This window comes from Calypte anna, chromosome 4 (genome assembly GCF_003957555.1).
Source record: "Calypte anna isolate BGI_N300 chromosome 4, bCalAnn1_v1.p, whole genome shotgun sequence".
Lineage (NCBI taxonomy): Eukaryota > Metazoa > Chordata > Aves > Apodiformes > Trochilidae > Calypte > Calypte anna.
Genome location: NC_044247.1, coordinates 2,766,892 through 2,782,826, shown reverse-complemented (window position 1 = coordinate 2,782,826; position 15,935 = coordinate 2,766,892). Strand labels below are relative to the sequence as shown.

Here is a 15,935-nt window from a genome sequence, read left to right as displayed (position 1 = left end):
ATAAAGCATCCCTTTGGCAATAGAGTTTGAAGTATCCCTACAGGATTCCACAGGGAATGAACTTGATGTAGTAAATCTATTACAGAAATTCTCCTCTACTCGACAAATTATATGTTGCTACAGTTAATCAAACACCCTTGGATACACCTGCCTCTATGCCTATCAATACCATATAGTATTTGGAAGTTAAAAGTCAACAAAAGGCACTTTCATCATTAAATAAATGTCCTCTGTAGGCAATAAGATTGCATGACCTATATTTTATTCAAAGCAGTTTGTTCTTCAAGGACTTGTAGGTAGTCAGGTGAACCTTGAAGTTTAGCTTTCAGTTCAAAATATTCACTTTTCCTTTGTTCTACTACAATTTTACTATGATTACCACCTATTAGAGATTTCTTGGTTTTTTTATCTTGTAATTTCTCTGGGTAACGTATTTCAAAGCCACTGACCCCTATACTATTGTATTCCTTTTTACTTTCAAGAAAATTTTGAATAAATAGATTGGAATCCCTCCGAGGAAACAACTCATCCAGTTCATCAATTGTACTCAGCCTTTTTCTGGTATCCGTATGCAATAAATCTTTCTCCTTGTCATTAATATTTCTCAAAATGAGTTTTTGCCCTGGTGGGTCTGCAAAGGTGAACCCCGTTTCAGACTCTTTTAAACCACAGGTATGACTTTTGCTCATCTGCTCGATGGTTTGAGGAATGAAGGCCTCTGCACCTAGTCCATCTTTTTTGTTTGACTTGTGTTCATGCTTCCTCAGCTGCAGTTGCATAGAACTGCATTCTTGATTTCCAATCCCTTCATGCTTTACACTTGGTTTTCTGTTCCGCCGAAGCACAAAAACAAGAAGACAAAAAGCAACAAACACTGTTAAAATAAGCACAACCAATATGCTTAAAATTAGGATGGACAGTGGAACTGGGCCACCAGGTGGGCTCCGAACTGGTCCTACTGGTGTTGTAAAAGCAACAGCAGGCACAGGGCTAGTGAAGAGGACAGATGGCTTGTTTAAAAGTTTAGGACAGAGAATCTCAATTTTCAGAGACTTAAGTTCAATATTAGCAAACTGCACAGGTGTTTCACATTTCAGCTCCTTCACTACAATACCTTCATTCAGCTTTTCAAGCCACAGTTTTAAAGCAACTAAATCACAAGTGCAGTCCCACGGATTACCTTCCAGATCAATCTGTGTAAGGGATTTTAGCTGATCAAGAACGCCACTTACAGGTAAATACATGAAATGATTGTTTCTCAGATTCAGTCTAGCAAGTGGTGCACCAGCAAAAATGTATGCTGGCAAGCTTCGTAGAAGGTTGTTGTTCAGGTAAAGCAACTGCAAATTTGGCATTAAGTCAAAGGTGCCTGTTAGGATTTCTTTTATTACATTGTATTCCAAATATAGATACTGTAAGTTGTGGAGGCCAGCAAACATTTCTGGGCTCAGACGCTCAATCTGATTGCCATTGAGATACAACCTCCGTAAATTCGTAAGGTTTCGGAAAACTTCTCCTTTGATCACTGAAATCCGATTGCTGCCTAAATGTAGCAAATCCAGTCCCTCAAACTCAATGAAATCTGTAGTGTCCACATCCTTAATATAATTGCCATTTACATGCAGTTTCTTGGCGTTTAAAGGTTTTGGTACAAGTTCAGCCATTGACTCTATATTTCTTTCTTGGCAATTCACACTTAATCCCAAATCTGACGGATGCGTTTTGCAAACACAGGGGACCGGACAAGGAGTTAAAGGAGGCACCCTGGTCTGATAATATATAATTTGACTGAGATTGCGATTAGACAGCACTTTGCCAGCTACTATTCCTGAGATCTTTGAAGGATTTGTAGTCTTTGGTGGCTTGGTGACTAATCTGTGCACGGATATTTGAGTGGTGTGGCCATTGGGGGTGCTGTAACCAGGCTCCAGCTGCGAGGGAGGCAGAATGCGCACATCAAAATCACTCCCTGTCCCTATGGAACACAGCTCTTGCTTGGTGGTTTCTTTCAGTAGCCTTCCATAGAGGTCACTGGGTGTTTCACAGATAGCTTCTCCAATGTAAATGTTATAGGGCATGTTCTCCAGCCATGCTTTCAAAGGCAACAAATCACAGGTACAATTCCAGGGGTTGTCTTCCAGCTGCAGTTCAACAATTCGGCCAATGTGTTCCAGAACTCCAATGTAAGGAAGCTTCTGTATTCGATTCCCTCGGATATCCAGATGGGTTAGAGAAGCAAATCGAAAAATATTGTCAGGAAGAAATGAAATCAGATTATCATTAAGAATCAGGACTTTCAGCTTGTGAAGCTTATTGAAGGCTCCCCGTTCAATAAACTTGATTAAATTGTAGTCAGCTTGGAGATACTCCAAGTTCTCTATGCCAAGGAAAGTGTCAGCTCGGAGAATCTTTAATTCATTGTTGTTCAAGTGCAACTGTTTTAATGAACTGAGACCCATAAAGGCTCCTCCCTCAATGTTCTGTAATTTATTATTACCCAGTTGCAAGGACACTGCATGAGTAAAATTAAGAAAGGTATTTGGATACAGAACAATTAGCAGGTTGTTTTGAAAGTTGAGGTGGTAAAAATTAGACCATGGTGGTTTAAGCTGATTTGGTCTGTAGACTGCAACCTTCTCACAGTTGACATAGAGTACATTCTCAACTGACACACAGGAGCAAACATTGCAAATTTCCACAGATATATCAGCATCTGCAGTTGTAGAAGAAACTGGAGATGACAGAACCAGAAAGAGCCACAGAAACATCTTCCTATGATCAGCAAGCAACCTTAGGCTCCTGAACAAAGATAAAGAATCTAAAGAATAAAAAAGGAAAGAAAAAAGAAAATGTTTTTCAGTTGTCATTGTTCCAAAATGTCATTTGGGTTAAAAATTGTATTCCACTGAGCTACTGTACCTGCCAAGAATTATAGATAAACTACAAGCACTGAATTTAAAATAACATGAAAGATTTTAACAAACAAACACATGGCAGCTACAATGATTTCAAATACAGAATGTAAATATCTGCAGACAAACACAAGTAACTCCCAGGTCTGTCAAATGTATTTCTATCTCTTCTACATGCGAAACATGCATAACTAACCAAGTAAAATAACCAAAAGATATTCCAATTTTATGCATATTTACTCTCCTTAGTCCTGCACTGCTCATATGCTTCCATGCATTTCAAGGATATTAAATACAAATGCTGATACTATGCATGCCCAGACATCTGTCTTCAGATAGAACAACACAGGATGGAGATGCAGGCACAAAAAGCAGCATCAGTACTCAAAATATGTATTTATAGCATCAAAAGATACAGATTATCACTATGATTTATTTAATGCTATGTGGCATTCACTCAAGGGATACATAAGCAACCACATATATTGTCTGTCACTTATTATCCCTAGCTTAAATAAATGGGTGGTAAATAGACTGCAGAAATACACTTAACTATCTACAAAACAAAAAAATCAGCTCTGGGTGACCAATGGAAGCACACAGATATGGAAAAGCATGCACAAGCATACAGCCCCATCCCCAGGAATAACAAGACCCTGACTTGCAGGGCAAAACAAAGTCACAATTCACCAGCCTAACACCACTGAAACCTGAGAACAGCTTTTCTTTTTTTTTTTTTTTTTCTTTTTTTTAAAAACATTCCATATTTTGCTCTTATCCCTGCAGTGATACAGAGGTGGATTTCAAGAACCCTTCAAACAGAGTCAGGCCAGCTGAGCTGCCATTTTTTAATGCAGAACTGGAGCCACAGAATTTCCTCTGATTTACATGGTATCCAGGTTTTGGGTTTTTTTTTTTGGGGGGTGGGAGGTGTTGGGTTTTGTTTTGTTTTGTTTTTTAAACAAAACAGACAATAACCAAGGTATTGCTCCCCCCACCATCCTATTCCCCCCATTTCCCAACTTGTCCAATTCATGTCCTGCTGTGAGAATCCACCGAATTGGCAGAAGGGAGCCAGAATAAGTGAATAGAGCAAGAGCCAGCTGGAGGGAGGAGAATAGGGCTGGAGGGAGACGCAAGGAGGGGAGGATGCGGATGGGGACCTGGAAGGGGGGAGGCACAGGAGGGATGAGGGAGGACAGAAGGACGAGAGGAAAAGCTATGGGAAGGCAAGGGAGGAGAGGGCAAGGGATGGCTGAAGGGTCAAGGAGGCCTCGGAGAGGGACCACGGGAAGAAGAGGGCGCTGAGCAGCCGCTGCTGTTTCCCGCAGGCTCCCAAACCCTTGACCCATTCCTCTGCGTCCCCGCCGCTCTACCTCCCTCCCCCTCCCAGGCGCTGTTCCTCCGTATTCCTGCCTCGTCGACGCACCAGACCCGAGCCGAGAGGGCTGCCGGTGGGTCGGAGAGCCTGGCTAGGAGTGCAAGCACTACCGCAATTTTTTACCGCAACCGGCCCGTCTGGTACCGGCTCCTCTCTGCGGTGAGCGCCTCGTCGCCCCCTGCCTCCCGGCGGGGAAGGAAGAAGGGACGCGAGCGCGCACACACTGCGCGCACATTCCGGCCAGGAGCGGGCACGGCGCGGCGATGCAGCCCAGCATCTCTTCCACCCTCCCCTTTGCAACAAGGCACAACCGCGATCGCCGCCGCCAAATGCTTTTCCCTCTCTCCCTCCCCTCCTTCGGCACCTTTGCAAAGTCCATCCCGCAGCACGCTCGCACACCACCTCCCAAGCCCTACGGCACAGATCCTGCCTCCTCGTCCCTCCCACACCTCCACCGGCTTATCCGAGTCGCCTGGCCCCGCTCCCTCCGCTCTCTCGCTACACCGGGAATGATGCGAACGGGCAGCCCTGCGCCGGGCGCCGCTGGCCCAGGGCTCCGAGAAGCGGCGGGCAGGCGAGGGGAGGCAAACGCTATGGCAGAGAGGCTCCGGCAGGAAGCCACTGTCGCTTCGTCTCGTTCCCCGCCTTCTCCACCACCTCCCCCCGTCTTCCCCCCCCCCCCCCCCCCCCCCCCCCCCCTTCCCTTTCCCTTTTAAATAACAGCAGTAATTTTATAGCAATGAAAACAAAAGCCCTCAGAATAATTAAAATAAATTAAAAAGGCAGCGTAAACGGAGCCCCGACATACCCCCCCTCCCCGCCCACACTCACACGCCCGGCGGGGCGGGCGGCTGTCCCCAACGATGCTCCCGGCGGCTCCCCGTTGAGCCGACACCTTTCCTACCTCGGTGCCCGGGGTCTCCGCGGCCCCGATCCGCTGCGTTTCTCCGCTCTCCTCGCCGGCTCCGCGCAAGCACCCAGCGGACACCCTTGGACGCGCTGAGCGTCCAGTCGCGGAGCAAGGCAAAGCCCGGCGCTGCAGCACTCCGACGGGCTCCGCCGCATGCAGCAATCGCCTCAGCCCTGCCCCGACACATGCGGGGAGAGGATCCCTCTGCACACGGGCACCCGCTCCCATCGCACTGCTCTCGCCCACTCCCTGCACGCAGGGAGAGCCCCCTCCCCTTCTCCACACACGCACACACACACAATATGCCAGCACGCACCGAGCGCTCGGGCGCTGTTTTAGAGGAACGGAGCCGTCACGCCGGGGGCGCAATCCCAGCGCACCGCACCCGCGGAAACCTTTCCCGCAGGCACCGTCGCGCCGCTGTTACCTTTCCGGGGAGCTGCAGGGCTGCGGCCCCGCTGGGCTCAGAGGGGGCGGCAAGGAGGGAAGAGCCCCCCCGGGGCCGCAGGGCCGCGGGGCCGCGCTGCGGGGCTGCCATGAGCGGCGCGCAGCAGCTACAAGTGCGGCCCCGGACAGAGGCGGGACGGGGCCATCATCCCTCCTCCCCTCGCCTGCCCAGCTCCGAGGTGCGCGGCGCTCAGCTCCGCATCTGGGAGAAGCGAAGCAGGGGAATGAAAAGGAAGAAAAGAAAGGACTCTCCCTCCCATCTTTTCTGACGCTCTCCCCACCAAACAACCTCCACCCTTGAAAGAGAGGTGGAAACTGAGTGGGCAGAACGGTAGCGTTTGCTGCATTTAATGTGAATTGCGTTTATGGAATAAAATCACCGTGAGGAGACTACCTGAACCGTTCTTAAAACAACATAGCTATTTGGGTACCTCTTTCTTTGCAGTCAGGTGAGATTCCTCCTCTGCTTAGGTAACAGCTGCAATCTGATGGAAAAAATCCTCTTAACCTTACACACTTGTGCAAAATGCATTCTGCTTGTCAAGAACTCCTATTTACCTTATTAAATATGCTTTAAAATGGTGATAAATACATCCAAATAAGCAAACACATCTTTATAAGGAAGAAGAGTCAGATAGCTAAATGAAATTTTGCAAGGAGAGTTCAACTACTTCTCCTTTGCTGTGAATACTGAGTTAGAAAACTGTTTATGTATTGCACACATACCAGTTGTGAATGCTAGTGCTAGGAAGTAAACATCACAGAATGGAAAACAGTCACTTCTTTCTTCATTTACACAAATGAAATAAATAGCTTGCTCCAAAGGCTGACTGCATCTAATTGAAATAATTGCAGAATGTTGCTTTGCATGATGCGGATAGACTGCTACCTGCAAACAAATACAGCTGAGACATCAATAATTTGCATATCACAACAGAGCTCAAAGTGATCTGTGATTAATATTCAGTCAACTAAAACCAGAAGTATTTAAAATGTAAACTCAGTTGTTGAGCTATTAGCAAAATGCTGTTCACCTAAAAGGGAATGCAGATATATAAAGGGCCCAATTTAGAAAGATTTGTGTAGAGGTTATGGTGAATTTTTCAAACTATTTGAATATACTTATGGAATAGAAAGCAAAGGTCTAGAATAAAAGTCTTGTAGAAAGATATCTGGTTTATAAGTGTGTTTTAATGACAGGCACAGAAATGCAAAGCTGAAGATCGAGGTGTCAGTTTTGCTTAACCAGCTACATTAAGCTGACTGTTAAACTAATTCCTTGCTTATTTAGTAGGTGAAAGAACATATAGACAATATCAAAGACAGATCACTGCTCACACCACCACTGAAACCACTGCTTAGAGAAGAAAACAAGCATCAAAACAAGAAACATAACAAAAAAAAATCATATCTTAACCAAGTAAACCATGAACTGAATAATTGCATTGAAATTGCACTGTAACTAAATAATTCTTGATCGTTCAGTTATAAGTGGCTATTAACTATGACATATGGTTATGGTGCTGTAGAACTTTTCTGAGAACTTAGTTATGCAACACCATTTCACTATCAGGACTTTAGTATGTCATAGTTTTGTATTTACTTCTAATTTACAGTCACAAAAAAGAACCACCAAATCTTAATTAGGTGGTTTCTAAGCCACTTGGACTAACCTACACCATGCCAACCTCACCATGATTTAGGCTCATATGTCAAGACAACAAAACCAAACTGAGGGTAATTTTAAAGCACAAACTTAAGATCAAGACTGTGATCTAAGATGATGACATGCTTAAGGAATAAATCACTTTACATCCTAGCATCACTTGGTTGTACACCTTTCTTTAAGATCTGGCTACAACTTATGTCACCATCAGTATTATTTTGATGTGTAGCCCAATCACAGATAGCAATTGGAAGCAGCAGAAGCAGAAAGGACAAGTTGCATTATCTGATCTGGTTCCCTGAAGTTCACAAGATTACTTCAAGCTACACACCATGCCCATTATTGTCATCTCTAACTTTTTCTTAAATTTCTTGCAGTGACAGAACCTCATTCATCCTTTGTTTTGGTTGGAGAGGGTGTTTTTTGTTTTGGTTGTTTTTTTAAATCTGTCTGTCTGTTGTTTGGCACAGGACTATGTATTTTTCCTTTTCAGATTAGGAAAAGGAAAGCCTAAAATAACAAGCAAATAAATTAGTAATGTTACATTTGAAAGATTTTGGGCAAAGAGAAGCATCTGAGTTAAAAATAGAAAGGTGAAATATATTGCTTCCCACTCATGGAGACACACACAGGGTGGCATTCAGTAATGGTACAATTAGCTTACCAAAAATATCATCACCATATCGAATTTCTAATCAGAATCTATTGGGAGAGAAAGGTAATTTTTGCTCTTGGCTACTGCAATTTATTATGCAGTCTGATCAGAAATTAAAGAAGCCTGTTCATATTTTGGTCCTCATTTTGCAAGAGCTTCCGGACATCACATTTCTTCTAACCACACAGGAATGCTTGGTAACCTACCTGTCCCAATTTACTTCTGGGCTGATGCAGGAATTTGAGACTGAAACTGTGATCTATGTGTGTTCAAAGTCTGCCAGGAGAGAAATCTTCCTGTAACAGAATCATCAAAATGCAGAGGCCAGTCAAGATGCTGAATCTACTGCTCACAGCATGAAACCTTGGAGAACACTTTCCTCAGGCTGTTTGGCACAGGTGCAATTAGGACTTCAGCTGAAGTAGGGAGGAGTTCTGTGCCATGAGTTGCTTTGTTTTTTCACCCACAGTAATTTTCTGAGTGATAAATGAACAGATAGAAAACAGGAGCAAAACTTACTCATTCCTGGATGTTCCCAAGTACCATTTGGGAGAATATACATACAGTATCTGAACTCAGGTGGTAAGTGGCAGGGAGGAGATGCCTTACATACAGTTGCCAGCATCCTACCTTTCTGCTGCCTATGGATATGAGCATCCTAAATACTTTTTCACAGGTGCTTAGTTGTACTTTTGTGTTCTTTCTCCTATTTGTCTGTTGTCATCCCAAAAACTAAGCCAATAAAGCTTAGTATGCAGTAGTTTGAACTAACCAGGTTCACTGGTGGCCCACATACCCATAGCTCTTGAAACCAGAATATCAAGACATGAATAGAAATTGCCATGACCAGCATGAGAAGATGATTTTCTTGTTAATGTGCTGACATCTCTACTGTCTAAGGGTGAGCAAGCCTTGTATATCCAGCTGCCAAAAACACACCTGGGAAAGAAGCACTGTATTAGGGTGGTTATGTTTGAAAAGGTTCAAGCTAGGAGTAAAAACTCATATAAAAAGTATCCAGAAATTAGCAGAAGTCCCTTTGGATCACTCTCTGTTTTATAGTTATTATGTAAACACTAAATGTTCCTTCCTTTTCCCAAAGAATGGTAAAAATAGCCCAACAGTTAATGCTGTGGTCCTTAACACAGGGCCCAGGTAGATAAGAGATTGTTCTGCTTGATAGAAAGAGAGAGAGAGGAGGAAGGGAGAGAGAGAAAGAGTGGAAGGAAGGAAGGAAGGAAAAAAAGGAAGGAAGTGAAAAGGGAAGGAAAAAAAAGGGGAGGAAAAAAAAGGGGAGGGAAAAAAAGGGACAAAAAAAAAGGGACAAAAAAAAGGGAGGAGGAAAAAGGGGAGGAGGAAAAAGGGGAGGAAGGAAGAAAAATGAAGAAAGAGAGAAAGGAAACAAACAAGGAAACAAGGAAGGAAACAAGGAAGGAAGGAGAAAACGATTGAGATGCAGAGTAGACAGAGACCTACTGAGCTGCTCAATCTGATGTAGCTCAACCATGAAAACCACAAAGAACATTTTGGTGTAGAATATATGTCTTGTCTCCTCATCTGCTCTAGAGTTTCATCTTCTCTTTCACTTTTCCTAGACAAAGAGTAGTAGTTGTTCTGGCACACAGGAGACCTTCAAAGCTGAACAGGGCATAAAACCCATGTTCTCTCTGTGGGTAACTTGGCTTACCACAAAGCCTTTTTACAAAGATACCCATGGTTGTGGTGCCAGATGGGATTTTTAAAAAGTGGTGAGTTTATCTAAGCCTTTTAAAAAAATGATGTGAGTGTTTAAATGCAGAAATGGGCCTTAGATGCTAAATGTACCTTCAATCATATGCTCGGAGGGGATGCTTAAGTGACTCAGAGCTGGGGATCTCGTTCCAGAAACCACATATATGCAATGATGTGTGATTCCCATAATTGACCAAACTCTCCTTTGAACTTAAGAAGTGAGGTAAGGAAAGGGGGTGGAAGGATTCTTACTTTCAGATCTTTTTTTTTAGCAGTGACACTTTTTGGCTTAAGGTATCACTAAGTAGAGAACAGACGAACAGAAAAGCCAACAGCATAAATATTCACTCAGACTAATTAATTAGGCACCACAATTTCATGGTGTTCCTATAAACTACTGTGTCATCAAATTTCAAAAGGACTTTCATCTTCTTTCTGTACAGGAATAAGGAAATGCAAAGAGCATAAATATTTGAAACTGCTTATAATTAAAATTTCATGCGTTTGGCATGAAAACACTCCAGCAATCAAGGCCAACCATGTATTTGCTATACTGCCCACATATGCCTCTTTTATGTTACCAGCTGGGTAGTAAACATTGTGTGTCCCTTAGCTACAAAAAAATGCATGCTTATGTTAGGAAATGTTGATGTTTATGTTGAAATTTCCACTGCAGTATTAATATTAAAAGCAAAATGTGAAATGTTCAAAGTGTGCTCTGTGCCTCCTTTTTATTATGTCATTTTTTTCATTTGGAAATAAGCAAATTCTGTGAAGGAATCAGTAAAATGCCTGACCTGAGTGTTGGTTTCAGAGTGATGCTCTACATCAGAGGGAAGGAATCACTTAAATCACAGAGGGTATTAAATGATGTTGTAATGAAAGTGCAATGCAATAGGAAAGAATAAACCTGGTGGAGCTCTCATTTAATTTTAACAACACAGAACAAATTCTGCTCTCAATTACATCAATCTAATACTAATTAAATTAATAGGACAAAGCAGAACTTGACTCTTGATCCTTTCTGGAAAAAAAAAAAAGAAAGTTACTGAAGAGGGGTAAAAAATGCCATGCAACGTTTTTGTTGTGGTGGTTGAATAGTAGGGTTTTAATCAAATTTCAAATGGTCTCAGGAGACTTTGTTCCACTGAAATGCCAATCCCTGAAGTAGGTTTTCTAGGGTTTGGAGCTTCTGGTTCCTCAGTTCTGGAGGAAGGGATGCATGCCCTTCCATCTAGGGGATCACATGCACATACCCATGACTTGTCCCACTGGCCAGCAGCATCGATTGAAAATACACAATTTATTCAAAAAGAAAATACTTTCATTGACCTCAGGGAACCACCTCAGGGTGGTGTTTTGTTTGGTTTTGGTTAGTTGGTTGGTTTGGTTTTGTTTTTCCCAGTCCATGAGTCAAATTTCCATCAAAGCCACAGAGCCAGGAAGTCAAAATATCTCAGTTTTCCTAACTGTAATAATAGTTAGGGATTCCTGAGTTACTGGCATCACTTGGATTAAAAAATACCTCATTCTAGGACTCTAGCCATACTTTTCATGTCCACCTTGCCATCCATTTCTTCTGTTCCACTCTTTAAAGCCAATCTCAGTATTTACAGCAACCAGCTTACAATACTATTGCATTCTTCCACACTTGCTTAAAGGCAGCCAGTGGAATAGTATTTTTTCTTCTGGTCCTGTTCACTGTTAATTACAAAAGTCAACTTCTATGGGTTAAATGACTCCAAATAGCACTGAGCCAAGGGCCATTCAATTTGCAGAGCTGTGTGCATCCATTTTATTATTTTTTCTTGTGCAATTATTTTCATTCCTCTACAGAGTGAGCTAAGGTTAAGGTCAATAGTGTACAATTTCCTTCTGCTCCAGTTTAATAAGCTCAAATGCACACTGATTCTGTGGTATAATAAATTATTTTTTGACAACAAAGGTGCACTGATTAGGATAATACAGCACACTAGTTTTGCACGTTTGCTCACAGCTAAAATCAGTTTGTGTAGTCAAGTTGTAATTGTGGACTTTGTGGTTGCTTTGTTCATATCCATCATTTATTCCCAGAGAGTGAATCTAGGATTCCATTGTATCTCTCAGTGTATTTCCAGCACGATCAGAGCTCAACTCAAAAAGGAAGGTGCCATCATTTTATTACAACAAATCAGCAAAATTAAGCAAACTGCAGTAAAACCACTACCTTAATCCCATGCAATTGCTTCCCATAATAGCTAAACAATTAAAAGATGCTTCTTGGTGGATGTTAATTCTAAAGAATGCATAGTTTTCTTTTAATATTTATTATGGAGCAAAAGAAATTCGATAGTATTTACCTTTTTATCTGAGAAGCTGAAACTTAGCCATTTCAGTAATTAAAATAAAATCAGTGACTGTACTCTGCAGTTTGAAAAGCAATATTATAACAATGTCTTCTTTTGCTTTGAACACAGCATCCTGGACATATTATCTTGTACTATATAGTTCCATTAACTTCTTTGCACACAGTAAATTATGTTGGCACAGAAATTGTCATGGTGAATGCAATGTTTGCATGAGAACAAATATTGGACACACAAGACCATTCACTATCATTATCCATTCACTGTACCCACTGATGTTGAACTAATCAAACAATTCCATAGGCTGAATGTTCTTAAAATGTTCTTAACACTTCCATTTTGCAAATAAGACTACCCTATGATTTGTTTCTGAGTGGTTTTTGATTATCCTAGTTTGCCTCCTGGAGTATTTCTTGTCCAATTCCTCTGAAATTAGCTAAATTATTTTTAAAATATATTTTATTCTTATTTATTTATTTTATATTCATTGTTTTATGATAAATGTATGTAAGGTCTTTAAGGTCTTATATTTTGCAGGTCATGGTTTATCTAGAATTAAATACTTGAGAACTGCTGTAAAACCCTATCACACAAAAAAGGATGATTTCACACAGTTCTAAGGCACTTCACTATGCCTGAATATGCATAGAAGTGAATTATGGTGGGTTTTGAACTCCTGACATTTTACAAAGGGTGATTCAGACTGACTCACATTATATTTTAATCCTGTTGTGTAGAGAAACAAGATAAACCAGGTGCCTCGAGTTGCCAAAGAGTGGGTGTGAGTCCACCTGTGCCTGGTTAGGGCAGGCCCCCTATTACCAGGGGGCCAATAAAGGTGGGACACACACCCACAAGGAGGGAGCTCACTCTGGTGTGAGGCATGGAGAGGCCAGCAGCTTGTTGAGCCCCAGGAGCAAGAAAGGCTCATTCTGCTACATTTGGTGGAAAATGTGGGCAACTTGAAAGAAGAACAACTTCTGAAAGGCAGCAGTGTGAGGAGCTGGCAACAGGAACATTCTCCCTGATTTGAAAAAGTGCCTGGGCTAACACTCTCCCTGAAAGGTATGACCAGCAAGCTCTTTGGATTGGAAACCCCTGAGCAGAGGTAAGCCGAGATAAGGATTCTCTCTTTGGAAACCCCTGAGCAGAGGGAAGCCAGGAGGATAGAATCCCATGAGGAAGGGTTAAAACCTGTGTATGGAATCCCATGAGGAAGGGTTAAATCCCGTAATCCCATGAGGAACCAGCAAGCTCTTTAGAAACCCCTGAGCAGAGGGAAGCCAAGATAAGGATTCTCTCTTTGGAAACCCCTGAGCAGAGGGAAGCCAAGAGAAGAGCAGATACAGGAGGGAGAAAAACAACTCAAGTCGGAAAGGCAGAGACTTTGTGAAAAGTGCCTGGGCTGACATTGAACGGTTTGCCTAGGCTGCAGCAGTGTGAGAAGCTAGGGTTAAATCCCACAAACTATAAGTGTATGTTTGTATGTTTAAGTGTAATGTTCAGTGTTGTGTCAGTCTTACAAGCTAGGGTTAAATCCCGTAAGCTATAAGTGTATCCTGTAATCAGTGTTAAAATGTTTGTAAGCTAGGGCAAACTGGGCTAAGAAAAAAAAAAAAAGGGGGAAATGTAGAGAAACAAGATAAACCAGGTGCCTTGAGTTGCCAAAGAGTGGGTGTGAGTCCACCTGTGCCTGGTTAGGGCAGGCCCCCTATTACCAGGGGGCCAATAAAGGTGGGACACACACCCACAGAGAGAAGCTCACTCTGGTGTGAGGCATGGAGAGGCCAGCAGCTTGTTGAGCCCCAGGAGCAAGAAAGGCTCTTCCCGCTACACTGTTGTCTAGAAGACATTTTTAAAATGCCTTGGAAAAATATTGATGTGAATGGTCCAAGTGAGAACTTGCTCATGCTTCCTCCAATGAACTCAGTTTTGTAAACACTTACAAATCTCTCTCATTTCTTCTGCTCAGTGGCCCAGCTGAGAAGCAGTCCTGCAAACTGCCTTTTTTGAAATCTTGAATCAACAGATGGTAAAATAACCATAGTTCAAGACAGGTTTGTGCAGACTGCTTTCCTGGTAATAGCAGATTTAGTGGGTATTTCCTCCTTTCAGCCCATATTCCCCACTTGCCTCAGCTGGAGACCTGGAAATATCCTAGGCTAAAAATGAAAAGGCCAACACCTTTTAAGTCATGATAAAAAAAGGTGATATATATATAATAACATAGTGGAATAATTCCTGGAAGTGACTCAGAAATGAAACTTATTTTTGATGAGGAAACAAACTGCTAATTCTACTGTCAATGTTGCCATTTTACTCCTTCTTACAGTCTGTGGACAAACTTCTTGGATTATTAGAAAGTTGTGTCTCTAAGCTGGATAAATAGTGTTCTCATGAAAAAAAAATCATACTGAATATATTCTTTAAAAAATAGAACAGTTGCTTAAGAGACAACTATCTTCATTAGATTTTCAGTATTTTATTATTAATACTTATGACATTAAGATACTAAATGCCATGGGCTTCATGTGACAATTCAAGCTGAATCCTTAAAGAAATAGAACAAAGCAATTTTTCAGAACTTCTGGGAAAATTAAGATTCAGAGTGCACAAAATAAGCAAGAATGAATACAATTTTTCTTACTATATTGGAGGGTAATTTTTCAAACAACTACTCATCCAGTTTTCATATGGTATTCTTAGGTTTTTGTCTCATTGGGGCCTGCAGTGTAATTTTTTTCCTTTCAAATTCATCTTATAAAATATCACCTCATTTGAAAGAATACTCCCCACCCTAATTTCAGCAGATCTACTGCAGTTTCACAGAAACAAAAGGCTAGAAAATATTCTGTATGAGCAGCCATTCAAGGAAAAGAGAACATGGTTGCAGACTATTTTCATGAGCTTTGCTTGAGAAGTTTATATTCTTTCAGAGCAGATTTTCAGCCTTTTCTTTGCTAAGTCTTTGAAGAAAATTCTCCTATAAGAAACAAAGAGCTGGAGTTGCTGATACAGCTGGAGTGTGTTCTATATATTTAGATTCTGCCTAAATTATTCCTCAAGGCTGTTTTAGCCAGAATCTTAATACCACTAGGAAGGGATTAGTGAATCATTTTGTCCATGCTCTAAGTAATAAAATAGACCTGAAAGACACAAAACAGTAGAAAATCCTTATGAAATCTGCAAAACAAAACCCCTAAAGGGTTAATATTTCCTGAATTATTTGAGGAGAAATACCTGGACTTGGAAGGGCCTAGAAAGGGTCTCCTCTTTTTAAATTAAGCTGTAATTTATCAAACACCTTACACATTGACTCATCAGCATGTGGCACCACTGCCCTGTTTGCCTTTACACTCCACAGTTCAAGATTTGTGCATTTACAGGATGACAAAAGATGGGATAATCATCTCAAGAGCCTGAATCAGCAGAGGATATCTAAGGCTATCTGGACTGCAGAAACCCAGAAAGATGTTTATGCCAACACTAATGATCTTCCATAGGCTGGATCCTGGATCTTTTAGCAGGAAACAGGAGAAAAATTGGGCTGGATTGCAGTATGGAGGAGCACAGAGAGAATAAGGTGCAAGGATTCTTCTTAAAAGTCCTATAACATAATTATTGTTCAAAATCCCTTGCCAATAGGAGAGAAAAAAAGTTTCAAATGAAGTCAAGATTTGGTAGGAACACACTAAGTAATCCTGACAGGACCAACTCTACCACTACCTGCACACATTGAGCAGTGTTTTGTTCTGCTTACAGATACTTAACCAGATATAATTCAGAAGATCTCCAGTTGCATCATAAACTATAGCACTCTTCAAAAGGAAATACATCTGCAGACAGGACCATAAGAGATAAAAATCTGACATGGACATTGTACTTTTC

The 15,935-nt window shown here is 41.8% G+C and overlaps 1 protein-coding gene across 1 annotated transcript; it reads right to left on the bottom strand.

Annotated features, from left to right (window-relative positions):
• Positions 1–254: 254 nt before the first annotated feature.
• Positions 255–5,246, bottom strand: SLITRK4 (SLIT and NTRK like family member 4). Its single transcript, XM_030449150.1, has 2 exons — positions 5,198–5,246; positions 255–2,818 (listed from the first exon to the last, which is right to left on the bottom strand). Exon 2 carries the CDS (start codon positions 2,766–2,768, stop codon positions 255–257), a length of 2,514 nt encoding a protein of 837 aa, XP_030305010.1. The 5' UTR covers positions 2,769–2,818; positions 5,198–5,246.
• Between the last annotated feature and the right edge of the window lie 10,689 nt (positions 5,247–15,935).

Bases quoted from the DNA above. Each gene is read 5' to 3' on its own strand.
- SLITRK4 (XM_030449150.1), bottom strand. From the start codon at position 2,768: ATGTTTCTGTGGCTCTTTCTGGTTCTGTCATCTCCAGTTTCTTCTACA.